The sequence below is a fragment of the Mauremys reevesii genome, linkage group 16 (genome assembly GCF_016161935.1).
Source record: "Mauremys reevesii isolate NIE-2019 linkage group 16, ASM1616193v1, whole genome shotgun sequence".
NCBI lineage: Eukaryota > Metazoa > Chordata > Testudines > Geoemydidae > Mauremys > Mauremys reevesii.
Genome location: NC_052638.1, coordinates 36,690,608 through 36,716,755, shown reverse-complemented (window position 1 = coordinate 36,716,755; position 26,148 = coordinate 36,690,608). Strand labels below are relative to the sequence as shown.

General features: G+C 40.5%; 1 protein-coding gene across 3 annotated transcripts in view; it reads left to right on the top strand.

Annotated features, from left to right (window-relative positions):
• Positions 1 to 5,960: 5,960 nt before the first annotated feature.
• The window catches only part of ZDHHC7 (zinc finger DHHC-type palmitoyltransferase 7), a 35,763-nt gene continuing 15,575 nt past the window's right edge, over positions 5,961 to 26,148 (top strand). Inside the window, exons 1-5 of one of the 3 annotated variants that reach the window (XM_039502735.1) lie at positions 5,961 to 6,246; positions 14,297 to 14,378; positions 16,717 to 16,831; positions 19,424 to 19,746; positions 23,781 to 23,905. In XM_039502735.1, the coding sequence (XP_039358669.1) occupies positions 19,441 to 19,746; positions 23,781 to 23,905 (431 nt within the window). In that variant the 5' untranslated portion in view covers positions 5,961 to 6,246; positions 14,297 to 14,378; positions 16,717 to 16,831; positions 19,424 to 19,440. Of the gene's footprint in view, positions 6,247 to 12,016; positions 12,483 to 14,296; positions 14,379 to 16,716; positions 16,832 to 19,423; positions 19,747 to 23,780; positions 23,906 to 26,148 lie in introns of those variants that run through there. The other 2 variants (XM_039502734.1, XM_039502736.1) reach the window with 2 other exon arrangements.

The window sequence follows — 26,148 nt, the reverse complement described above, 5'->3', positions numbered from 1 at the left end:
TAGGAAGTGTCTACGCTGTGGCGCTGCGGCTGTGCCACTGTAGTATAGGCAAGGCCTTAGTAAAAGGACACTGTCAACTTAGAATTAAAGTTTTAATAAACATTCCTGTGAGTGCTCCAATCTTTGCAACGTTAAGAGCCTCAAAATGAAAAGTGGCTATAAACAAAAGTGAAAATGTCTGTTAATTTTTCGTCATTTCAACTAGAGGAAATGTCACCATTTAGGCTCCGTGTTTACATTTTACATGTAAACTGGATTCCTAACTGGCATTTTTAATCTGAAGTCTTATTGGTAAGAGACTGAGCTCTACCGTGCAGGGTCTGCCTGTTATTTGTCTGTACAGTGCCATGTCCAATGGGACTCTGATCTCTGTTTAGGGACTCGAAGTACTATGCAATAATAATAAATACAATCCTTAATAAATGATGTTGTATTTCCATAGCACCTAAGAGTCCTAGCTGTGGTGCAGGACTCCATTTGTCTGATTAAAACATAGAGGGCCTATTTCATCCCTATGCTGGGCTCTATGCCATATTTGTACCTCTGGTCAGGAGCCACTTACGCCCAAGGGCTGCCCCAATTTCCAGCCAGCTAGTGCAACAGCCCAACCTTGCACCTGCCCGCTCCCCTATTCAGCTTTCTGGAAACGTCCCGTGACAGGGTATACAAACCTAGCACCAGGCAAGAACGTGTTAAGAAGCAGCTTTGGGCCCCAGCAGCCCTGTCTAACTTGGAGCCCTGGAGGAGAAGCCTTAAAAAGGGAGAAGGTCTGATCAGAAGGCCTCAGCCTGGGGGTGATGGACAATCCTCTCACCCTCAGCTCCCACACAGGAGCACAGTAGAGAGCCAGACTACCTTGACTGTGAACACAGAGTGGTGGGACAGGTGGCGGGAGGATCCAGGTAGGACAGAGGAGCTGGAGCTGTTCTTTATTTCTGTTACTTCGGTTTCTTGTCTTTTGCTACTTTGAAGACTGAGACTAGGGGCTGGGTTCCAGGGCAGACCCCTGCTGTGAGTATAAGCCCCTGGAGGAGAAGGTGAGCTTGTGTAGGAAATAGCCTGGGGAAGAAGCAAGAGGTCTGACTGACCTTAACCGCTTGCTATAAGAGTCCCTGGGCTGGAACCCAGGATAAGGAGAGAGACTCGGTTCTCCTACAGCCTTGCTGGGAGAACTAGCTGGAAGACCACAGACACGAGGGGCCTGAAGGACTATTTGAGCCTGGACCAAGACCGTAAACCTGTGTATGGGCCTGGGACTACTGAGTGAAAACTAGGGATGTAAATATCGGTTTAAAAGGTTAACCGGTTAAACGATTAAAATTATATCATTTAACCAATTAACCATTAACCGAGGTTGCTCCAGCCGGCCTGGCGTGGCTGGGGCTGGAATCTCTCTGGCTGGTCAGCGTGGGGCGGCCGGGGCTGGGGTCCCTCTGGCCGGCGCGGGCCGCTGGGGTTAATGATTAAGGTTGGTTAACGGTAACCCTAATGCTAACCGGTTAACTGTTTAACCTTTTACATCCCTAGTGAAAACCCTGATTTACCCCAAAAGGGGTGAGACCAAAGGTAGGGTGACCAGATGTCCCGATTTTATAGGGATAGTCCTGGTTTTTGGGTCTTTTTCTTATATAGGCTCCTATTACCCCCCACCCCCTGTTCCAATTTTTCACATTTGCTGTCTGGTCACCCTAACCAAAGGGCCGAGTCACAAGGCAAAAGGAGGGCACTAGAGGTCCCGGGCAGCAGGAGAACTGCGAGGAACTAAACACTGCAATGCTCGTCCTGGCCACAAGGCAGCGCACCGGTGAGCCACTTTGCCACACATCCCAAAACATCTGTGTTGGGGGCTTCTGCAGAGATGGGACATGGAGCTGTTACTCAGCCTGGTTAACTACCTACATGAAGTAGAGTCCCCAGGAGATAGATTATTAGCTTAATGGCCCCTTTACACTGGCATAAAGGGATCCAGCAGAGTGATGACTTGGGCCCATGTTTTTAAGTTGCTCGTGTCCCATGATTAAGCTTGGAGTTAAACTAGAAAGAATTATATCACTATTACTATGTCTGTTAGGGTGTGATGTTATACTGATATAAGCCCTAGTGTGGACACAGTTGTAACAACAAAGAGGTGCGTTACACCGGTATAGCTTAATTCACTTCCTGAACTGGAATAGACTATGGCAGTATAAGCACTTATATACTGTAGTATTTTTTGCCACTTCAACTATACCAGTATAGTTAAAGGAGCAAAACTTTCTAATGTAGATAAGCAGAGATGTTGCTTTATGCTGTTTCTTTCAATGTCCCACTAGATGGCATTCATGCAACAAGCAAAAATCATGCACTGCAAAAAAAGTGCCTGTGATTTTTTTCAAAGTTTGTCATAGTTCAGCTGTTTACACTTTTGTTTTAAATAATTTGATATGCAAAATGACAATTTCCCCCTTCTGAATCTTATTTATAAAGGATAGTTTGTAAGCATCTGCCATAATAACAAATGGAAAATAATGAAATACCATAATAAAATGGTGTGCAGGACTTCAGTAAAAATCCCTTTAGAAAGACTGAAATCAAATCATTGTCTGTACTGAATTTTTATCTAGATATTGCAGGCATACACTGGTTTGTTATAGGGTTGCACACCAGTACTAGGCTACTGGCACTGGGATTATTTGGGGGAAGATGGAAAGTGCACCTTTTTTTTTTAATAGTGTTGGCTGATGAAGTGATGGGGTTTAAAAAATGCAGGCTGGTACATCCTCTGTTGCAGAGATCCACTGGGCCAAGGCACTAGGAACAAGAAAGCAGTGCTGCCAGCTAGCACCATTGGTGGCTTGTTCTTGCTCCTTCTAATAGTAAGTGCTATTATGGGGACTGCTAATGTGAATGGTCGGACCATTGTCCAAACCCTCAGACCATGCCCTTTGGGAGTGTGAGTGCGGGTTATCACATATCACATATCACATATACCCATATTGTAAAAGTGTTTCCTTTAGTCCCACGTCCCCATGTTACCACTTTGATCGTCCCATCGTGCCAACCTCCATCCAGCTTGTTATATTTTCAAACAAGCACCATCGTGCTTTCTCCCCTGCTGCACCTTATGCTTCGGAGGAGCTCCCCATAAACATCCACAAAACTAGCCTTCTTTATCCTTCCTCACAACCCTCCTTGAATCTCTCCTTTGCCATGAGGCCTACAAAAATCTTGATAACAGTTGGGCTTCTAGTGTGTTGAGACCACTGTCATTCAGACCAATATTGTCTCATTGTTTCCTTGTTCTCCCCCCTTTTGTCTGTCTGCAATTACTTGTGTCTCATCTTATATTTAGATTATAAGCTTTTGGAGGCAGGGACTGTCTCTTCCCCCCCCCCCCCAGTGTTTGTACAGCACCTAGCATGGGGGGAGGGGTACAAGTCTGTAGACTAGAGCTCTTAGGCACTATGATAATACAAATATTATTGTTGATTCAGGTGAAAAGAAAATGTGAGGCAGATAGGCCTGCATATAAAAATTGAACACCAAAATAGTGTGTGTTTTTAAGGAGGAAAAGACTTTACTCTGACCACCCAGATTGTGTGTGTCAAAAAAATGCTTTTCGAAGTCTGCTGCTTAGTATTGAAATATAAAGGGGGAAGTTAAAAGCATCTGTCCTTAAAACAGGAACTGTCCCTCTCTGTGCATGGCTGAATGAATGTATGATCAGCATCTTCATAGGATTTCCAATTTTTTGCTAACTTTAGGATGGTTGAGATAATGCCTTGGGTCTGACCCATGACCTCAAATGTCTCAAACTACCTACAGATTTACCGACTAGGTATATTTTTGGATCTATGGACTTTCTTACCCAAATTTACTTGAGTAGGAAGGTTCTTCCTTTGTATAAAGGTGACCTAATCAGCCCCCATTTGATGATGCCAGTTGTCACAGTTGTTAACTGCACTTCTGAACCCTTCTGGGCAATTCAAGTATACCCCTCTCAGGTTTTGGGCCTCAAGCTGTCACCCCTCTTTTAGGATGGAATCACATGATTCTCCCACTCTGACCATGCCTTGGGCTGCAGAGCAGTCCCTTGTGATCAACCCTGATGACCTCATCAGGTCTGATTTATGTTCAGCACCTGCAGTCTTCTTGTCTCGAAGAGCAATGGTGTTGGTATTCAGGAACCAAGCAGTCTTCTTAAAGCAATGTTTTATTTATTTTGGAAAAAAAGCATTTAAGAGAAAACAGATCTTAAAAAATAAGCCAGTCTCTATTCATGCCTGCTTTTCCTTAAGCCTTACCATTCCCTAGATCTGGGAAAGCCCAGCTTTTTCAGACTCCCTCTCCAGAGCCTCTGGCTATATCAGGAAGTCTCCTTGGACAGTTCTTGACAATTGACACCCCACCCACAAGTGTTTTTTTTAACTGTTTATAGTCTTTCATCTTAGTTCCCAGCACTGACAGAACAGCTGTGTCACTTTGGCCTGGAGCATGGAAGGATGCCATTGCCCTGTAACTGCTTCACCGGTATTAGCTGGGAAGTTGCATTTCAATAGCTACTGTGTTATTTTACTGCTTGTTTTTCCCATAGCCCCCTATAAAGCTAGGTCAATGCTGATATGAAACAACTTCACTTCACTTGCCAGATCACATACAGTGTTGTCAGAAAATTATCACATCTCCACATTGTTGGATTGTTACAGAGCATCTCCTCATCTGTTACACCAGCAACCTCAGAAGTGGAGGGACACATTCTGATTTGCCTAGAAGCTCCGGAGAGAAGTTCCAAAAGGAAAAGCTAGCCAATACACTATCATCAAAAAGCTGAAGGAAAGGAAGAAGCTTTACTGTTGGCTTGCCTTTTTCCCCTGCACTAGCTGCTGCTGCAACTATCAGTTGCAGCTCTCTGGTTATGCAATGCTGCCATGCCTGACAAATCAGTCTGTGTTTCCTACACAGTTCCCACTGGCCACTGAGGAATAGGAGTCCAGCAACAGGCAATATCTAAGATTTGACAGCTACAAGCAAGTAACTCTAACCAGCTAGCATGTTAGTTGATGCTAAACATCCGCAACATTAAGACAACCAGTTCATCTTCTCAGCCCTGTACCAGCTTCCTGAAGCTGAATGAAACAACAGTGGTTGTGACAACCGTTCTGCATAAATATCAACCGGTTTGGTTGAGTTCTGTTTTCTGTTCTGTATTAGTAGAGGGACTCATCTATCTCAGCATTTTGCGCTTGATTTTAACTCCAGCAGTTGCCTTGTAGTGTGGATGGGTGGGAGTGCAGATGCTTGTGGCTAAAACCCACAGAATGTATTTGAGTGTATAGATTAGTACCTCAATAGTAAATGAGTCCTAATTTAAACAGCCTTTCTCTCTAAAAGATCACACATAAGCGTTTCATGTTAATCCTGAGAAATAATGTTGTTGCCACTTAAATTTATCATTTGACCATTTAATGTAACAAGCTGTATCACCTTGTATTGTATTGGAATGTTTCATTGTAACACTGTGATGGAAGAGGAAAAATAGCTGATAAAGTAATAGCCAATCATCTCTTAGTTGGGGCAGTCTCAACAATTACCTTCAACAGGGGAATGCTTTGGCTGGAACTGAAATATGTGCATTGGCATTTAGCTGGATCATGCTCTGTTACTTTTAGGGGTGAAGAGAGAGGGCAGTAACATTGGCAGGGGTGCAGGAGCGGGGTATCTAGCACAGCTGCTACCCCAGGCCGCTTACACCGTGAGTGGGGTGGAGCAGTGGGGATGCACAGGGGCAGGGCACTGCCCACAGCTCTTCATAAGCTAGAGCAGCTCAGGCATTGGTACCTAGACCCAGCTGCTTAGTCTGGGCAGCTGGGACGCATGCGCAATGCCTAACTCTTGCCTCTCGCAGCGCCAGGAGGCGTACACACGCCGCTCCCCAGCCGGCCAGGGGGCGCACGCGCACTTCCGAGACGTGGCTGGAAACCGGCCGCATTACGCATGCGTCTTCCTGGGAGCGCCGCGCGGCCGAGGCGCAGGCGCAATGCGGGGGATCTCGCTTCCGGCGCGGGGTCGCGCCGCCCTCTCTTCGCGTTTCCGGGATTCGCTGCTCCTGTCGCTCGGCTCGGCGCTGTCGCTGCCCGCAGAGCCAGGGGCGCCCGCCGGGATGGGCCCGGCCCTGGCGCGTGCCGCCCCGCGCCAGCAGGACCGGGGGGCCGGGCTCCGCGCTGCTCTCTGAGCCGCCGGGGGCCCGGCGCTGGGGGCCCGGCTGCGGTAAGTGCGGGGCCGGGGCGGTACCGCGCCCCGGGGGCTCCCCCACGGACCCTCCCGGCTTCCGTCCTGCCCCCTAGAGACCCTCCCCCCGCCTTGCTCTGCCCCCAGCTCAGCCTCCTGCCCCGCCGCGGGCTCTGCGCCTCCCTCTTCCTCGCCCGCCTGCCCCGCTCTTGTTCCGCTCCTTGGCCAGCCGCCCCCGCCTCGCTCTGCTGCCCCCAGCCCCCCCCGTTCCCTCCTCCCCCAGCCCCTCCCCTTGTCCCCTCCCCGCTGTGTTCTGCCCCCTTGTCCCCCTCCCCCAGCCCCTCCCTGTCGGGCTCTGCCCCCGTTCCCTCTCCTCTTGTTCCCTCCCCGGGCTCTGTCCCCTCCCTCCCCAGCCCCTCCCCTTGTCCCCTCCCTGCCATGCTCTGTCCCCCTTCCCCAGCCCCTCTCCTTGTTCTCTCCCTGTTGTGCTCTGCCCCCTTACTCTGCTCCCCAACCCCTCTCCTTGTTCTCTCCCTGTTGTGCTCTGCGTTCGCAACCCCACCTATCAATCCCCTCGCTCTGCTCCCCAGCCCCTCCCCTTGCTCCTGCTCCCCCAGCCCCTCCCTGCTGTTCTCTGCCTTGCTCTGCTGCCCCAATCCCATCCCCACCTATCTGCCCCTGCCTTGCTGTGCTCCCTGTGTCTCCCCCTTATCTTGCCTTCTGTTCCCGCTCCCCCACTCTGCCACCGCCCAATCTCTCCCTGCTCTTTCCTTTCCCCACTTGCTTTTGATCTCCATTGTGCGGGGTTCCCAGCTTGCCTCCACAAAAGTTTCTCCTCCTCTGGAGTCCTCTTCCCTGGTCGCTGGCCAGGGCTCTCCTATTGCTTCCCTTGTTGTGGTGGGAGGCTGGGATGTGCCTTGGCACTGGGCCCTCTCCCTCCCCATGGCCCAGCCCAGGGCAGTGTCTGTATCTCATTCGTTCAGAGGGTCAGACTGGGAGGGAGCTGAGTTTAATCAATAAAACATCAGACATAACCAACTTTTCCTTCCACCCCCAAATCCATTCCCAACATCCCGTTATTGGTGACTACAATGAACTGTGTGTGTGTGTCAGAGCTGGGATTTGCTGCTCTCTTTGGCTGGTTGAGTCTGCTGGATAAAATCAATTATATTCTCAGTTTCTGCAGCCATTGAATAAGAAATTAGTTTCTGAGACTTTTAATCTCATGCTTGTGCTGCAGTCTAAATTGAAAAATAAAAGGACTTGAATTAAACAGTGCTAGCATCACAGTTAATAAACATGGCAACTTACTTCCCTTCAGTTTACTACGGTGTAAGTAATAGAGATCTGAAACCTCTCTTAAGCAATGCACTAGTGCTGAAGTAGGCGAAGAAGTTGTTGGTGCACCACACATTCTAGTCCACAGTTTCTCAAACTTGTCTGGGCAGTGCTTACTGGTGATCCACAGAGATCTAGCTTCTTAAATGGAGCTGCCTCTTTGTTTCTGTCTGGGAGGAGCAGAACACACAAAAAGGGGAGATTAAATTAAGAGCATGCAAATAAAGATCTAACCCAAGTGGAAATGAGGTATCCACAATAAGATCATAATGGGAGCTACACTATGAAGTTGGATAACCCCTGAGGTAGGATAACACTGGGGTAGGATACACTGTACTATGGTATCTAGACCCCAAGTCGAGACTTCATTACTCTTCTGTGATTTTCTGGAGATACAAATGTATAAACATATGCCCTGATCCTGCAAATGCTTATGCGCATGCTTCAAGCACATAAGTAGTCCCATTGACTTCAATGGGATTACTTATGTGCATTCATAACAGGCTTAGAAGATCTTCTGAAATATTGGCTCAGTCAGGGGATGCTGTATCTAATTTGTCAGTTGTAGAAAAACACTGGGACCTAGTGAGTCATGACTGGATAAAACTGATGTAAAATCCCTTTAGAGTAAAGTTTAGAAGCTGACAACCCCTTGTATTGAAGAAGTGCAGGTCAAATCATCTTACAATTCTGTCTCTATAACTTGCTTGCTTTGACTTTGATTTCAAATTCTTTGTGCTGTGCGTATCTGAATCAAATTGTTCTTACCTATGTTTTATGACGGCATTAACTGGGTTACTCCCAAGGGGAATAAATTAATAGTCTAACACAGCAATTTAGAAACTGAGGTGCTGGTGAAGCATGGAAAAGAACTAGCAGATTTTGCATGTGTGGCATGCTCAGAAGACAAAATGGTTGATGTTTTTAAATAATAATAATACTTGTCACACTGTTTTAGATTAATACTGAAAATGGAATAACTTGACAGGCTTGTGAAAATAGTTCAGCTTTGATCTGTGTTGACTTGTTGAATTCTGAAAGGAAAGATCACTTCTGTGGCACATTAATTGACAGAAAAATGTGCTGCCAGCGTAGTGTTGCAAAGTACAGTCAGTAAATATGGCAAACCACATTCAAATGATGGTAAGGATTTAGCTTAAATTGATAAACTTGGAAATGATAGAGCAGATATATTAAAACTTATAATTTAGGATCTTGACACATCAACTCATTAGTAGCAAGTAGGAAATTTTTCCTGGCCATTGCTGCAGAACTTGCCCTTTTTAAAAAGGCAGTAGCTTTCTAGCCCTCTGGAATGTGAACAGAGGAAGTCAGGTCTGCCTGAATCTGAAAAAATAGAGATCTGAACCATCTAAGGTCCAAATTCTACCACCAGTGCACAGCCCAGATGTAGTCTGTGCTGTGTTCTTCTGGGGTAAACTCGTTTATCTGGCTGCTCTGTCCTCTCTAATGTAACCCAACTACTTGAACCTCTACCATTTAGTGGTTAGTGGATCTATGCAGAAGCGAATCTGCTACCCCTTTTGCCAAATCCTTGCTGTGATCATTGAGGTCCTGTGGAGGAAGTTTTTTGCATGGGTTTTCCAACTCCAGCTGTGGAAGAGTGGACTGAAATTTTGCCAGACATGTGAACTGCTTATTCATTTCAGTGGGTTACCAATTCTGGGCCTGTTTCTCAACTGCCTTACACCTTGGCTAATACTTTTATCTGTGTAAAGTGCTACCAAATCAGAAAGGCAGCATATTACACCCACTTTCCGCTTACTTTACACAGGTGTAAAATTGCTATAAAAGGTGCAAGGTAGTGGAGAATTGGGCCCTGTGTCTTAAACCTAGACTGCTATAAGTGTGGAACTTCAGGACTTTCAGCCAACCCAAATCCTGTGTTGACTTTAAGCACAGGCAGTGAGTAGGTCAGTTCTTCTGGTTAATGCCTATTTGAGGATTTGACAATGGCAAATCTAAATTCTGAAAGGGGTGGGGGTAGATGGACTCAATGAAACAATATTTTTAGCATGATAATAAATGAATATCTCAATGAAAGCAATGTAACTTGAATGTATCTTTATAGAGATGCATTCTCAATACTTGTTTTTATGCAGGGTATTTCAGAGCTGTAGTTTATATAATGAAGGGTGACAATCTTGTGAACATCTAATGGTAATCTTAAAAAAAGTTTTAATAGAAAAAATTCTACATAGCTGTGTTAGTAAATAATACAATTCCACTACCAAGGAAGGGTATTGTTTAGTATTCTTTATAAGGATGGACTGTTTGAGTCAGAAGCAGGAGAAAGGACATAGTGGTTAGAAGAATACTGCTGTCAGCAGATTTTTGTCATTTCTAAATATAAAATATTTTCATTAGTAATACATTATGTTCTTTTCTCTATTGTCCTGATAACTACAACATAGCCACATTTTACTCTTTCTTGTGAGGTGGTGGAAACATCTTCAAGGTTTTTAAAAAAACAAAACAAAAAGTTAAAGGCCTAATCCTGTGATGTCCTGACCTCCCTCAGCTTTCATTGACTTCAGTAGGAGTTGAGGGGTTTTGTGCCCTTCTGTGCTGATCTGATAACAGTTTTTTAACAATAATTTGTTTAGTACTTTATGTACATGAAGATGCATTCCCTGCTCCAAATAAGTTAGTCTAATAAGACAAGGCAAATTCAGTACGCCAGGAAAACAGCTTAGTGAAGAGAATATTTATAAGGAGGAAGGAGAGATTACCTGAAGTGGTTTAAGGTGGGAATAAGAGAAGAGGAGAACTAGACCAGACATAGGGGACAGCATGAAAGAAGGTATGGCGCAGGGAGGTGGGAAAGGAGACTGGGTAAGCCAAACGGATCTAGGCCCCGATCCACAAAGGTATTTAGGCTCCTAACATCTAATGAAATCAGTGGAAGTTAGGAACCTAAATACTTTTGTGAATCTGGGCCTAAGAGAGCATTGGGAAAAAAGTGGAATAGGGAGACAGAAGCAGAGAGAGAAACGAATTTGTATAGGACTCTGTGCTGTGGGAAGAGTATAAAGAAATGGCATATGGGGGAATGGATGATGTGATCAGAGCACGGGGAAATGAAAGACGTCTATAAGTGGCATTTGGACAGACTGGAAAAAGTTGAGAGGCCAGATAAGAAAGAGGTTACAGTAATCAGTGCTTCAGGAAATGATTAGGCTGGATGATATTAAGGAGGAGGAAGTTGACAGGTACTTGGGCAGGGCTTTGGATACAGAATGAGAGGAGAGAAAGGTAGGAGATGAGATGTTCATAGATTTAAAATCACATCTTAAACTTACCACGGCATCTGCCGACCTGTGAAAAATTCAACTTGGGACTCCATGTTTCACCTGTATGTGTAGCAATAGAAGCAGACAATGAATTTTCCTCTTGTTGGGTAAGAGGAAGAGAAACTGACTTTTTTAACTGTCTGGGGCAGGGAGGCTGTCAGGACTTCCTGATTCTTAAGCTATCCCTGCCTACTCTATGCCACCTTTGCATTTCCTCTGTTTTGTCCAGGCCAGTGCCTACCTGAATTTTTGGTATATGTGAAAGCAGACTGGGAGCTACCCTGACTTCCACCTGTCATAACTTCTGAGTTGCTTTTACTATTTGTTTTGAGGCTTGATTTTGCGGAATCGGTGGCAGTGTACTCAGAAATCCCACATCCCTGCCTCCCAGAGCCAGTTTAATACAGTTCAGGGTGCGGTAGAAGATGTATCTTAGGGCTTGTCTACATGATGCCTTAGTGCGCACCAGAGGCGTGTAAATTCTAATGCACACCAGCATGTCAGCAGGGCCCACATAGCCCAGTTAGTGCAATTAAAGTTCCCTGGTGTATATTAATGTAGTACTGTTTTGAAATGAGTCTACGTTAACATGCAGTAGGGAATTTTTAATGCATGGAAGCAGAGTCCACATGGGGCAGTTAATGTGTGACACACTAGTATTCATTAGAATTTAAACCTTTGCTTGTGCACCATGTAGACAAGTCCTCTGTCAAGGTTTTAACAGACTTCACTGAACCATTTCAGGGACAAGATATGCAGAGATTTACATAAACTTAAAAGCTGATTTTTGTCTTGTAAAGTTACCAGGTTTGTTGCTGATAGGTGATATTTATAAATACCTAAGAAATGCTATATGATTTGATAATTCTAACTTCATTTTGCTTAATTGTTCAGAATTCTTGATGGCATGTCTTAGTGGCATTTGTAGGGGGTTACCAATATAGAGGCATGTGCAGTCATGTGATGAAGCTTTCAGTGGTCTTGGTACAGCTGAAGTAGCCATTTTTTTAATCAGCAATGTTTAACTATGTTGCTTTTTGGAAGGTTGCGGGGGTGAGGAAGCATTTCCTTTTTAAAGATAAAAGGGGAAAATTCCAATATTTCTTTCTCAAATGCATGTACCTTCTGTAGAGTGAAATAATACAAAGTGGTGATAAGCAGAGACAGGCATAACAAGGGACTTTAGAATAGTTCTCTAAATTGTACCATGTAAATGTATACTCTTACCAAAATTCACCTCTTGATCTCAGAGATGAGCATTTATATAAGGGTCACATGGGGAGGGGAGAGAGAATCCTTTTTGAAATTCAGTTGCAGAATACCAAGTTATTCTGTTACTGCTTAGGCTGTTACAGTGTGACCTTGAATATTGGATATGTGGAGTAAATAATAGGTGAGTCAGGTGCTGAACAGTCGCTAGAGCCGGCAAGAGCTGACTTTTTTTTAACAAAGGGTCTTTCCTGGATCTTACAAAGGTATAATGAAAAGTGACTTATTCTTCTACTAAAATAGACACGGATTCTGTCTCAGTAACTTAACCTCTCTGCACAGAGAGCTTTTATATGATGCTTTAGCTTTGTCTGGCAGCTTGAGGATCAGGATCACGTGTGTACCATTGTGAAGGTGAGTTTTATCAATGTCAGACAGTTGCGATCTGCTGTCCATACCTCGCATGGAATTGTATGCAGTGTCATGTTCCTTCAGGTGTGAATTACTGCAACATTTTAAACTTTGACCTTTCAAGGGCAATCCGTTGCTTTCAGTTAGCTAGAAGTCTGTTGCACCAATCCTGTGCTTTGTAGGTAACTTTGTCTTAAGACTCAGGTGGCTTTAAGTAAATCACATTTAAGCTTTAGAAATTGACCTGTCAGAGTGTGACTGTTGTTTTCTAATACTGCATGTCCTGGCTTCTCTGCAGAGATCTGTTGGTGGAGTTGTTAGCACCAACTATTAAGTAGAAATGTTGAAATAGAGGTTTTTCATTTCAGCGCCACAACCACAGCATGAATTTTATTTAAAATAAAAACTGTTCACTGTGTAACATGAAAGGAAACCTAAAACAGAAAATAAACCGCTGCTCCGGGCCAATGGGAGCTGCTGAAAGTGGCGGCCAGCATGTCCCTTGGCCTGCGCCGCTTGATAATTTGACATTTGATAAGTTGGGGAATAGGTAGAATATTATTACTACTAAGACTTAGGAAGCTGAAGCATCCAAATTAAATGGTATAACTGCTGTGTCAGGAAGCTTAAAGTGCGTGCTGTGGACTAAACTGTTCAGAAATAAACTTAGTTGTTGGTCTAAACGTCTCAGATTTCTCTTGTCTGAACCCATACCGTAAGGACAAAGCAAAAATTAATTTAATAATCCTTGTTACTATTAGTCTTGTTTTTTAAAACAAGACAAATTAATAACCTTTCATGGTAAGCTAAAGGTGTTTAACTACAAGCCATATGTATGGTAATTGGTACTTGCACCCAACAGAGCTGAGTTAAGGACGCTATAGATATTTTTACTCAGTGTCTCCTCACTGTTTTTATTGTCTAGATTAACTATAAAATGTAATACACTGCATTAGTATATCTTAAACTGTGATCTGCAGTGCACTGTTAGTTAATAGTAGCACATAGCTTCAAAAAGCACCTAATACCGTCCATTTTCTTGTAACTGTCTTGCAATATGTACATTTAAACTCAAATCAAGCAGTGAAACCATTGAGATTTTGATTGCAATATCGATTTTTTTTTTTTTGGTCATGCATATATTTTACCACTGTGGCAAATGACCATAGTGAAGATAATCTCTTTTGTTTAAATTTTCATTGGCATAGATTTTTGCATTTATTAAACTGATTGCTTTGAATAAATAGGTTTGAATAATTTGTTTTATTTTCAGCTTAACCATAAGGGGGGCATTGATCATTAGAGTAGGGAATAGTTCTAAACTTACAAAGTAACTTGCCCTTTGATAACGTAAAATAGAGAACATGATTCCCTTACCCAGCTGTTACCAAATGCCTTATTGAGAGGTCTCTAACGAGAATGGATTGACTATTACTCTCTGGAGGCAGAGGCCCTTTAACACTGTATCTTATATTTTTGCCAAACAAGAATAAAACTTGACAGATCAATGATGGAGGAATAGATCATAAATAAAGTACACGTATCTGGTCTGTCTAGAAACATTGAAGAATTGCATAGCAGAACAGACTTCGTTAATTGTTTACTTCAGTTAGGTAGTCAACACAGTTCCCATTGTAGGGTTCTATATATTGATTCCATGACTGATCAGTCCTAAAATTACTTCATAATTGATATAGGTTTGCATACTATACTTCTTACACTTCCAAAGTCCTTCAGTTGTAATAGATTATGCGTACTTAAAACTATTTCCCTGAAGCAACAGTGCAGTTCTAACCAGTTTTTGACTGTCTTTTCAGATTACATCAGATATGACCATGGGCATCTTAGAAGCCAGAAGGAAGGGCATGATGTCAGAATAACACACACATCATTTGTGAGGTATGTGGGTTTTTTTATTATGCTGAAACTTTAACTCAGGCTACATTTGTCTTTAATACAGTTGTTAAACATATACAAAATACAGTAACTTGAAAATGAAACGGTCTAAAGCTAAAGTAGTTAAAATATTAAAAGAATCAATCTCTAAAGTTCTCATTTGTCTTGAAGTACAGTGGGCTGGGTGAACCCTTGGTTGGGAATTTTTTTTGTATGTTTTTGTTTATGATGATTTGTTTGGTTTTTTATTTATTTATTTATTTTAATGCTGCTAAAGCCTGACTCTGGCTGAAAGATCTTTATGGATTACTTCTCATTTCTGAGTCAACATGCCCGTTTACAAGCCCTTTGAGTTTTACTGACTTTTGCTACTTTAATTTGTGCGCAACAAGTTCCAAAAGCTGTTGCATCTCTAAGTCATTACTGATGGATAAACTTCCTGACATAACACATTATAGGACACCAACAGGATAACAACATAAAGTTTGTTTTGCCTTCAGTTCTTTGTGCCATGTTGAGATTCAACCCCCCAAGTCTGAAAGCTTTGCTCCCTGCAAATTGCATGTTACTTCCTTGTAATATATTACAAGGTGCTTGAAAGGTGTGTTTTCTTAAGTAATCCTTGTATAGTCTTCTTGCTTTCCAGGGAAGTCATTTTTGTTTTCTTAATTAACATAAATTCCATTTGTCAGTCATATAGTGTATTTAAAACTTCATATTACACCTGCAAAAGAGAGCTAAAAACTTGATCCTGAGAAGCAATTCAGAGTCATAAACTCCTAGTGATACTAGTGGGCATATGTGTTGGGGCTGCAGTATTAACTGTACAAAATTAAAAACATTTGTTTTTAATGTGGTTGCTCAAAGGTTAAGTCATTTGGAATTGTCACTGAATATTAAACACTAAAAAGAAATACACCTTTCCTAACCAGGTTCATTTAATCGTGAATTATATGGGAGAAATAAAGTTTGTTTTCCCAAGACATTTTCTAGAATACAACAATCTTTATGGTCATTTGTAACTAGGAGCATTTTTATTGCATTCAAATGAGGGAGGACTTTTGTATAAAAGAATTTACTTGACCAATAGCTTCATGATTTACTGTTGCTATGATTTAAGGACATTTACTTTGATGGAATAAATTTAATTTAGCTAATCCAAATCATAGTTACAATATGTTAATAGTGTCTGTCCTTGGAAGGAGTGGGTCTTTGATTTAGCAATCCAACACTAGAGTCAGAGGGAGGGAGTAGATAGCTATCCTAATTAAAAATGTTCTAAGAATTAGTAATAAAGTCTAGAAAAAGGCTGAAAAATGTATGTAACTTTGTCTGACAGCTACCCCAAGTGTGAGTCCCTCAGAAATTAATTGGTAAATGTAGGCATTGTAGATTATAATTTTGGATTAACAAAGCAGTAAATATACTCAGGGTTTTGAGGTATGACCTAAAGTACCGTAAATCCCAGCGGTCATATGGAGGCTACCATTAGCGCAGAAAAAATACTGGAGACATCTGCTCAGCTGTCACCAATCAATACAGTGCTTTCAAGTTTCTCTCAGATATGGCCTTTAGTAGTACAGAATCAATAGCAATTTTAGGACTGAGTGTACTTCTAGGATTGCATGCTATTCTTGGAACTTTGTGTCCAGACTGTAATCTGTCTCCTGTTTGTTGATAAAACTTTGATTCTACCATTCCACACTGCTAGCTATAGGTGGCTGGAAAAAATTCTGTTTTACAAGAACTTTCAAGTTTTTGAACTTTGTTTTCATTCTGCATTGGCATGAAAACAGAACCTTTGGAAGGTTTTCACAAGACAGAGCTGTATGAAAACATCCCTTTTCAGATTGAAATGGTCAGGCTTTTGATATTTCTCTCCAGAAAGCCCACACTGGACCTGAGAAACCATCCTGTCAAATTTCATCGGCAATATGACGACTCAGCAGGTTGTTGCTGTAGCTTGTTAGTTCATTGGAGACAACAGATGTATTTAAGGGGGGCTTTGCCATACTGGTCAGAATTGAAAAGCAGGAGGCCCCACTTTAATGCAAGGAAAAGAACGATGTTTGGCAAGTCAACAAGACAAAAATATAGCCCGTATAAAAACCTCATATTTACCATTAAGGCTGTGATGCAACTAACAACTCTGAGAAAATGAAAGTTGGTTCAACATCCATTTTTGCTTCATGGTGTGAAAATATTCTAGTCTGCTAAGTACTGTTTTGAAAGACAAAAATAGGCAATGTGAATAGCAGGGAGAACATCTGTCTGCAAGATTAAATTGCTATTTAGAAAATTGCTGAGCATAATTCCTTACAGGGGTTTTATTTGCCTATAGCTGTTGGTGTGACTTGAGCAGCCCTTGGCCTTCCTGCTATCTTACCGTGTGAACTGATCGGAATTACTGCTGCATGGCCTATAGCAGCTTTTCTTGGAAACACCATTTATCCTGTGTAAGACTAAATCCCCTCCCCTGTACTAAGATGCTAAAAAATTTTTACACCATAGTCTCATACCTGTTAGTGCAGCATTGTGCCTTTAGTTATACCAGTGCCATGTGCATGTAGACAAGCTCCAGGTCTGAATCTGTTCCTGTGTCGATAATGATGCCTAAAGTATTGTCCCCAGAAGAAAACATTGCAGTCCTTCACATTCTGGAGTAGCCCACGCTCCTGGTGTAAATGATTTACCAGTACAGTCTTAATCATTAAACTCTTTAAAACTAAGAGCCCCTCCAAGGCACAAGCTAGAGGACCCGAAATCGCTTACCTGAACTAGAAAAAGGCAGGAAATGGTTTGAGGAGACTTTACAGGTCACTTCAATTTATTTTATTTCCCCTGGAATAACATTAAGCTTACATGGAATTTCAATACTGTAGTCTCCTCTCCTGTTTCAGAAACTTGGTGTATTTCAAGGCATCAAGAAGGAAGCAATAAACACACCTGTTATTTGACTGCTTATGATGAATGATTATTCATTCTTAATGCTAACATTTCATAAGACATCAGGATATAAATGAGTATTAGGATTTGTTGTAGAATGTCACAATTTTAACTTTCTGGAATTGTGTAGATATGCGCTTTATTTTATTTAATCCTGTGAACAAGCAATGGAAACCTATTGGGTTCTAAGGTGTTACCCTCTGCTTAATAGATTGGCCTTTTCTGCAGAGTCTGCAATCACTTCGTTATGACTAAAAAAAGTACTTAAAGTGGTTTGCAGTTATGACTTTAAGTATGACACAAAATTGCAGGAGAACTTTCTTTCCTGTGCTCCAGAGCAGGAGAATCTGATTTCAGCTACTCACATCATGAAGTTTCACTTATATTTTTGAAAGTTAATAATTGTCACTGCTGGGAAAGGAATGTGAAACTGACCAGACAAGCATAATGTTTCTGGTATCAGAGCAAAAAGGGATATCCATAGGAATTACCATTCTGGGTCAGAACAATGGTCTATTTAATCAACTATACCAGTGGTTCTCAAAGCCAGTCTGACGCTTGTTCAGGGAAAGCCTCGGCAGGCCAGGCTGGTTTGTTTACCTGCCACGTTCGCAGGTTCATCCGATCGCGGCTCCCACTGGCTGCTGTTCGCTGCTCCAGGCCAATGGAGGCTGCTGGAAGTGGCGTGGGCCGAGGGATGTGCTGGCCGCCGCTTCCCACCGCCCCTATTGGCCTGGAGTGGCAAACCACGGCCAGTGGGAACTACGATTGGCTGAACCTGCGGACGCAGCAGGTAAACAAACCGACCCTGCCTGCCAGGGGCTTTCCCTGAACAAGCAGCGGACCGGCTTTAAGAACCACTGCACTATACTATCTCAGATAGTGGTCATGTTTCAGAGGAAGATATGAGGAAACCCTGAAGTGGGAGATCTTGGAATTATCTGCTTGTAGAGGAAGTTTCTTTCTAATCAGCTTGGTTGATCAGGTTTTTTTACCCTGAAGCATGAGGATTTATGTCCCTTCCAAGTTTTTGGGGTTTTAATCCATAGTAATGTGTCACTGGATACACTGTATATGAACATGGGCGAATGTATGCTTCTTGTAAGCTTTACTCTATTGTGGTAGTAAAGGCAGCAAAAAAAAAAAAATCTCTCTCTCCCCAACCGTTTTCTCACTGTTTGCACAGGATGGGTGGCAGGAATCTCTTCATATTTAAAACTCTTCTGAAAAATATGGATTAAAAATTCCTCCTCAACTCAAACTTGCAGTGTTTCCAGAAAAATGAAATTAAAGTCAATATGCTTCCCCTCCTTTTAAAGTAAAGGGTCAAATAAGGGAATTGGTATTTAAATTACTGATAGTTTTAAATGGGGGGGGGGGAATGCCTCAAAGAAAACCAGCCTCACAATTTTACACACACAACTAGATTTTGCCACCAGAAAGTATGACAAATTTGTACATAAATCTCCAGTCTGTGTATTTTCTTTAATTTTCCGTGCATTTTGTTTTTAAATAGATTATATGGTTTCATCTTGGGCCAGTGTACTAAAATCAGCTTGTCCTCTTCATCCTTGTAGCATTCAGAATCTTAAATCACAGGTAGAACTAATCTTAGTCCAATGACAGATTATCCAAAGGGAATATTAAAGTTCTTTTGATATTCATGCAAATTAGGAGACTCCTCCCTGAATTTTTTCTCTTTAGAAATGTGTGTATTTCACACACAAGTGGCTCATACTGATTATACAAATCTCCTTATTCTTTTGTAAATAGCTGATTGCATATACCAGAAGTGTATATAGTCTGTCATCAATACTGACTGTGCATGAGGAGAGATGGGACTTGCAAACATTACAGAATTCTTACAATTAGAGTATATATTTTTAGAAATAATAAGTTTTCAATAAACAACTTACAAAATTGGAGCTAAGGACTTGTAAATGAGTGTCCTCAATTACTTACAGAAACATTCCAGCTTGAAACAATCATAGAATGTTAATTCTTAATTGCTTGTTTTGCTTATAGTGTCATAAAAATAAAAGTTGACATCTATTTTTCATGGCTTATTTGTGCATAAACGTAGTCTCTCTATCTTTCTTCAGGGCAAGTCCAGAAAACCATGCAGTCATCGGGGCACAGATTCCGGGACATTGAGCACCATCCCCTCCTTGCTGAAAATGACAGCTATGATTCTTCTTCATCGGAAGCCGATATGGCAGACAGGGTTTGGTTCATCCGTGATGGCTGTGGCATGGTCTGTGCTGTGATGACGTGGTTTCTGGTTGTCTATGCAGACTTTGTAGTGACTTTTGTCATGTTGCTGCCTTCCAAAGACTTTTGGTACTCTGTGATCAATGGTGTTCTTTTTAACTGTTTGGCAGTGCTAGCTCTGTCGTCTCATCTGAGAACTATGCTAACTGATCCTGTAAGTATATGATTATCTCTTGAAATTGGGTCATTCTCTCATGTTTAGTCAGTTGCAGAGAATAAAGTATGCAACTCTGAGTTCTCTTTTATAGATAGGTAGGGTCTATCTCCTGCTGCTAGGATAATTCTATTGGTTGCAGATCTTGAAACTGATTGAAGCAGAGGTTGGTCTCAATCTCCAGCCTTTGGTTCTTTTATAGTATCATAAACAAGTCTTGAGCTGAGTGAAAAACAAATCAGAAACCATTGAAAACTGTAAGGGAAAGGGAGGCACATGGGCAGTGTAGGGTCACTTGTTATTTACTATTCAGGTCCATTATAGAAAATGATTTAAATGCCTGTTTTGTTTTGTAACTGTTTGTTTCCTAGTTATATTATCAAATCTAGATAACTTTATAAAAGTTGTTTGATTCCAGGTGATGTGATAAGAAAATCTTCTGCTTTTAACGAATAGAAAAAGTTAAAGGTTTTTTCAAAAATATCTGTGGCACTCTTGACAATCTCACTCATCCTTAAGACTTGTTGATATAAACTGATATGCAGTAACATTTAGCAGAGTTTGTTGACCTGACAGTTAAAATGTGGAGTAAGTTGATCAATGTAGAGGGGAGACTTAGGACCAGGGCTCACTTGACATTATGGATATTTTTCTCTCAATAAATCTAAGGTTAAAATGTTATGAATATTTTTACGTTATTGAATAAATTAATGAGATTAGCAGAAAGATTAAATTATTAGTGTTCTAATAAGACTCAATGTAGCTTTACCTTTTTTTAATAGGAAACAAACATTTGGAAAAATTAGCTATCACTTCCTGTAAAAAGTATAATTCAGTTAAACTAAAAGCTTTCATGACTACTTAGAACTTTAAAATATATAATTTGTATACAGAGTACATACAAAAATCTAAAATTACTTTGGAAATCTTGCTATGAAAACTAAATTAAGCAGTTACATCTTCACAATCTTAAAATGGTTTTTGATATAGTTAAGTGGCATTTACTGGTAAATAAGTCTGTTCCTTGCTACCGAAAATGGTTCTGCAAGGTAAAAATTACAAATTGCCACAGTTTTACTGCCACACAAAATTTGAATGAGCATATGCGAATACATTTCTGTCAACGTGCATAGTAATAGCTTTATGGCAGCCTAAATGGTGTATTTTCAACTATTGCTATAACAATGTACCTATTTCCAGTTCAATAGCAGTTGTGCTTATAACTAGTTGTCTAAAATTATATTCTTCAATTTCTGGGTTAACTCTTGTTTGGTGGAACTGGTGGCAAGATAACATTTAGTATAAAATGTCATCCTTAGAAGAAATAGAGAGCATCTTGCTATAAAAGTCTTGACACTGACATCTAAACAGTGAATTTGGTGGTGTCTCAGCTCTATATTGAAGCCTGTGGGATTTGCAGTAGTTTAACTACTGGAGCATGGTGAATGAATGGACTTCTGAAGTGTTTAAGTTGAGATTATAATGCTTCTCATCAGTTCAGGTCTTTGCAGCTTTTTATCATTCATTGTAGCAAGTATTCACAGCACAAGTTTTAAAAAGTTCTGTTAGTAAGCAAGCCCTGTCTACATAAAACTAAATTTTGAATTGATATTGTAAACTATAAACTGATTGGATTGGCTTTGTTAGAGTTCATATGCAAAAAAAGAGTATTTATTAGGGCGCTGGGGGTGGGGAGACACACCAAGGAGTGATTTTTGCAATTCAGTAAAGGTGCTAGTGCTTGAGTAGTTCTGAGCCTCACCCAGTGATGAAAGATTCGTTCTTGAAGCCAATGCATTAAACAAGGCCTTCTTGAAGAACCAGTTAGTGTGTTTATGGGTGTGTTAAGCTCCGATTATTAAAAATACTTAAGACCTCAAGACCCAAGATATTGTTTATAGACAAAGTATGTCTTAATCTGTTTCACTTAATGTACTTCCCATATTACCAGAAAAAAAAAAGTCTGTGTAGTAGAAACTGTTCACTGTTAAATAAGAATAAAGGAAAATTAAAGTGTCTCTCAAAATTCATAAGTAGTATAACATTACATTTGAAGCAAATAGATTTTATTATCTTATGACCATGAGAATTTCATCAGAAGTAAACTGGCTACAGTTTGAGATTATAAAAGTCATAATCTCTCCAATGTTTGTAACTGGAATCAAGTATCATTGTCTTTATTTGTGTTTACTTGTTAATTCAGCAAAATGGCAAAGACATGAGATCGAGAATATTTGGATAATTACGCTTATGAATGAATGAAATTAGTGGAAAAGAGGTGGAAGGGTTTTTTTGTGTTTTTTTTTTTTAAGTAGAAATTTTAATCCCTCCAGAACTAATTAAATCATCTCTTAGGTTTTGTCTTCAGTGTAGTAGCTCAGATCAAGTGTAGAGTCTCTTGGTCTATCCAAGGCCGTGATCAAGTGTCTTGATGTTTTTGGTCTCGAGATGAAAGACTTGTCTGTGTCTTTGGAACCTTGAGGTAAAAAATATTATCTAAGTTGTATTAGTTCCATTTTGCCTAACTTGAATGAGAATGGTCACACTCATAAACGATGTTTGAGCAGCAGAGAGTTGTGGAGTCTGCTCTGCGTTACTAGCTCCAGCATCAACATGCCCCCTGATGGGCCAGTTAGCTCAAGTGTACAGAATCACTTAACTCGAGCTAGGGTATTTAACAGGAGTCTGGTTAGGAGCAACAGTAAGGGCTGGTCTTCACTATGGGGAGATTGGGAGATCAGTGTTGCTGCAATCAATGCAGCAGGGGTTGATTTAGTGGATCTAGTGAAGACCCGCTAAATCGACGGCAGAGCACTCTCCAGTTGACCCCGGTACACCACCTCTCCGAGAAGAGCAAGGTAAGTTGACCGGAGAGTGCCTCCCGTTGATGCAGCACAATGAAGACACCGGGGTAAGTAGACCTAAGCTACGTTATTCATGTAGCTGGGGTAGGTTGACTTATCCCAGTAGTGAAGGCAAGCCCTAAGTTATACCTTGAGTTAGTACTGTAGTGAAGAGAAGCCATAGAATGCGAAACATTGGGATGTGGACATGGGTTGACAAAACATTCTGCTTCAGTGGAAATTCCCTCCTACTGAACAGGAGGGAAATACGCATTCCTGTGTTAAGATCTGGCAGAGCTCAGTTTTCTCTCCAGAAGAGCTTCCTTAAATCATTTAAGTAAGCTGGGTTTTTTTACTAGATTGTGTAAATGAAAATCACAAACAATTGCAAAGACTGACAATAACAGGCTCCAAATACAACTACTCTTTTCCTGATACTTCACCACCATCACCCAGAAAATCAGCATTAGTGTGTTCTGAGTGTAGAAAAACAAGCAGCACATTCACCATTTTTAGAAAACGGGTTGGGAGGGAGCCTGAGTGGATTTTTACCATGTAACACCTTTGCCCTTGTCACACACTCCACACTTCCTTCATATAAATCCTTTTGCTTTCATTCTAGCAGTTTGACTAAACCCTTAAAGACAAGACAATCCAAAGCAAAAGCTTTCAAATCTTGGTTCACTCTGGGCCTCTTAGTAATGTCAATAGCTGATTGCCCTAGCTTTTGGGCTTCAGCATAGTTAACCTACTATATATACCTAAAAGGAGGCATGTCCCTTTCCTGATTTGCTCACTTACAACAAATCTTTTCAACCCTAAGCAAAGATTGACAGCAGTTTTGACATTTGTAGGTAAAGATCATGGATTCTATCCAAGTTTGTGGCGGTTCACTTGAAACTGAACTGGGATTAATGGGTTGTGGTTTCTCTGGAAGCCATTAAGCCTTATGTTAGGCCTGTTTTGATCAAACTGATTTTGGAAATTGTGCTGAATGCAGGTTCCTATAAAAGGAAAATAATGTCTGTACTAAAATGGGCTTAGTGTGAAAAACATTTTATATTTAATACACTCCGTATTAATGTTGAATAGTCAAACCTGTTCAAATCTGCTGTTAAAAAGTGATTTTAAAAAGTGTTATCTTTCCCAATTTAAGATGATTTCTTCTCTCACTCCATTTTAAATATTTAGGGGGCTGTACCAAAAGGAAATGCCACTAAAGAATACATGGAGAGTTTGCAGCTGAAACCAGGGGAAGTGATCTACAAATGTCCAAAATGCTGTAGTATCAAACCAGAACGTGCACATCATTGCAGGTATATCATTTTTTTCTTTAAAGTAAACATTCATAAAGATATTTGAAAGTGAAATTCTAAAAAAAAGTATAAAGTAGCTAATGAACATGGTCTGCAGGTTTCTTGCTTTGATTTAATGACAGTTTTGCAGACTTTGTACTACAAAACTGTGTATATTTGTCTATCGAATAGATATAAAAACTTGAGGTGGAGCAGGGAAGAAGCCTAAAAGTTTTAAAGGATCTCATTGCTATTTGGTAAATGTTGTTGTAGAGCAGAAAGCTTTTCCTCTTATTTACTCCGTTAGCTAAAAAATTAAAAAAAAAAACAACAAAAAACTACTTTTATATACTGGTCTTACTTTGATATTGGATTCTGGAGTTATTGTTCTGGTTACAAGGGTAATTTTAAATGAAGAAATTAATTGTAAGTACATTTGAAATGGCCACCTCAATGTGTGCTCTTCTTGAAAATTCTGAAAAGGTCTGTTCAAAATGACACGTTCTTGGGCATGTGGATTGACTACTCGGTTGTTTTTTTTTCTCCCCTAAGCAGCATGCCTTAACAGTTTGTTAAACCAATGAAATATTCCTCAGTTCATTGGAGAGTGTTCTGAGTAATGAAAGACGTGATTATCATAGTCTTGGATTAGGATATTGTATAAAGTATAGTAAATCTATCTACTTTAAATTCACTCTGTTCCTGTTAGCTTGAAGGCATATTTTAGATGCACCTGTAATGTTCAACCACTGAAAACATTAACTTAAATATGTCTCTCTGTCTAACTAAGAGACATGTAAATATTTGTATACTGTGTATGCATGTTTATATACACAGAGCTACATGTGTGTAATGTTTTTAATAGCACCTCTCTGTATAGAGTAAGGCATATCCAGCTGTGTAATATATTGACAGTTTCTGCTAACCTAAAGGATGCGAATGAACTTTTTGTTGGAACGCTAAAATGCAAATCATTATGGAAATGACTGTAAAAAAAAAATTGCAGTTGATATAAATTAACTGTTTTGTCACTCTAGTTGTGGTAAGGTTATGGTTGAGAAGTCACTTCCATATAAACTGTCTTGGAGCTGAAATCTTGTTCTTATCTTGGATGTGAATTTTGTTTTAGTATGTGGAGTGGGAAGGGAAAGTTCCATGTAAATATGTAATAATTGTTAAATTATCTAACCCCGAGAGGGGGAGAGTCTCTTCAGTTGAGACTTCATACATGTTCTTTATACACAGAACTCAAATGCCTTTTCTTTTTAAACCTAACGAACTTGGTTTGTAAGGAATGGTGCTTGTGAGGATCAGAGCCTTTGATGATTTCAATTTTGAGTGTTTTCTTTAAGCAATATGATTGTATTCTTTTCAGAAGGTTACAATTTTACTTTCCTGCACTTTGGCAAGCGCATAGTAGGTCAGATGTTCCAGATAGATACAAGCATTGTCTAGTCATCAGACAGTAGAACAGGAGCCAAGAAGTGCATCTTCTAGCCTGGTTCCTGGAAATCTGTCTCCCAAGTTCCTCTGTAACTGGCTCTTTATTTAACTTAATCTCTGCCTTAGCCTACCTATTAAATAGATTGCAATGGTAAAGCACTTTTTAGACCTTCGATTGAAAGGTACTCATGACTATTTTGGTGTCTCTGGGAGAAAGATTTGAGTCTTTTTTTACATTCTGGAAATGCTATGATAGCAATAAGTATGAAAATTTAATTGCATACATCAGGAAAACAACTTTCACAGCATCCATAACTTAGGGTGGATCTGTAGGCTAACACTATATAGGAATGGAAAATGCTCTTGTTAAAAAGGGCAAGCAATATTACTTTTGGGAATCATAACAGAGATTGTAATCACATCATAGAGAAAAGTTTTTAACATTGCATTATTTTTCTAAATTCAAGTCTTTACTGAGTGTTGTTACTTAGGTTTATTTTAAAACCATCCCAAGGAAGCAACCAATTATAAATATCCATTGTTTTCTATCTGAATATATTTATTCATAATACACCAGAACTATTCATTTATTACTGTTGAAGTTGAAGGGATTTAATGTTTTTGCATAGTCAACAAGAAAATCTGTAACTCTACAAGCTCACCTCATATTAAATTAGGAAAATTAAAGATACTTATTACTTAAATGGTCAGTTTGGGGAAAGACAGCAACAAATATAGCAACTTTTTTATTTTGCACTGTAGAATATAGAGATTTTGATTAGATTCTTTTGTAACTAACTTTAAGAGAAATGTTGGTTGAT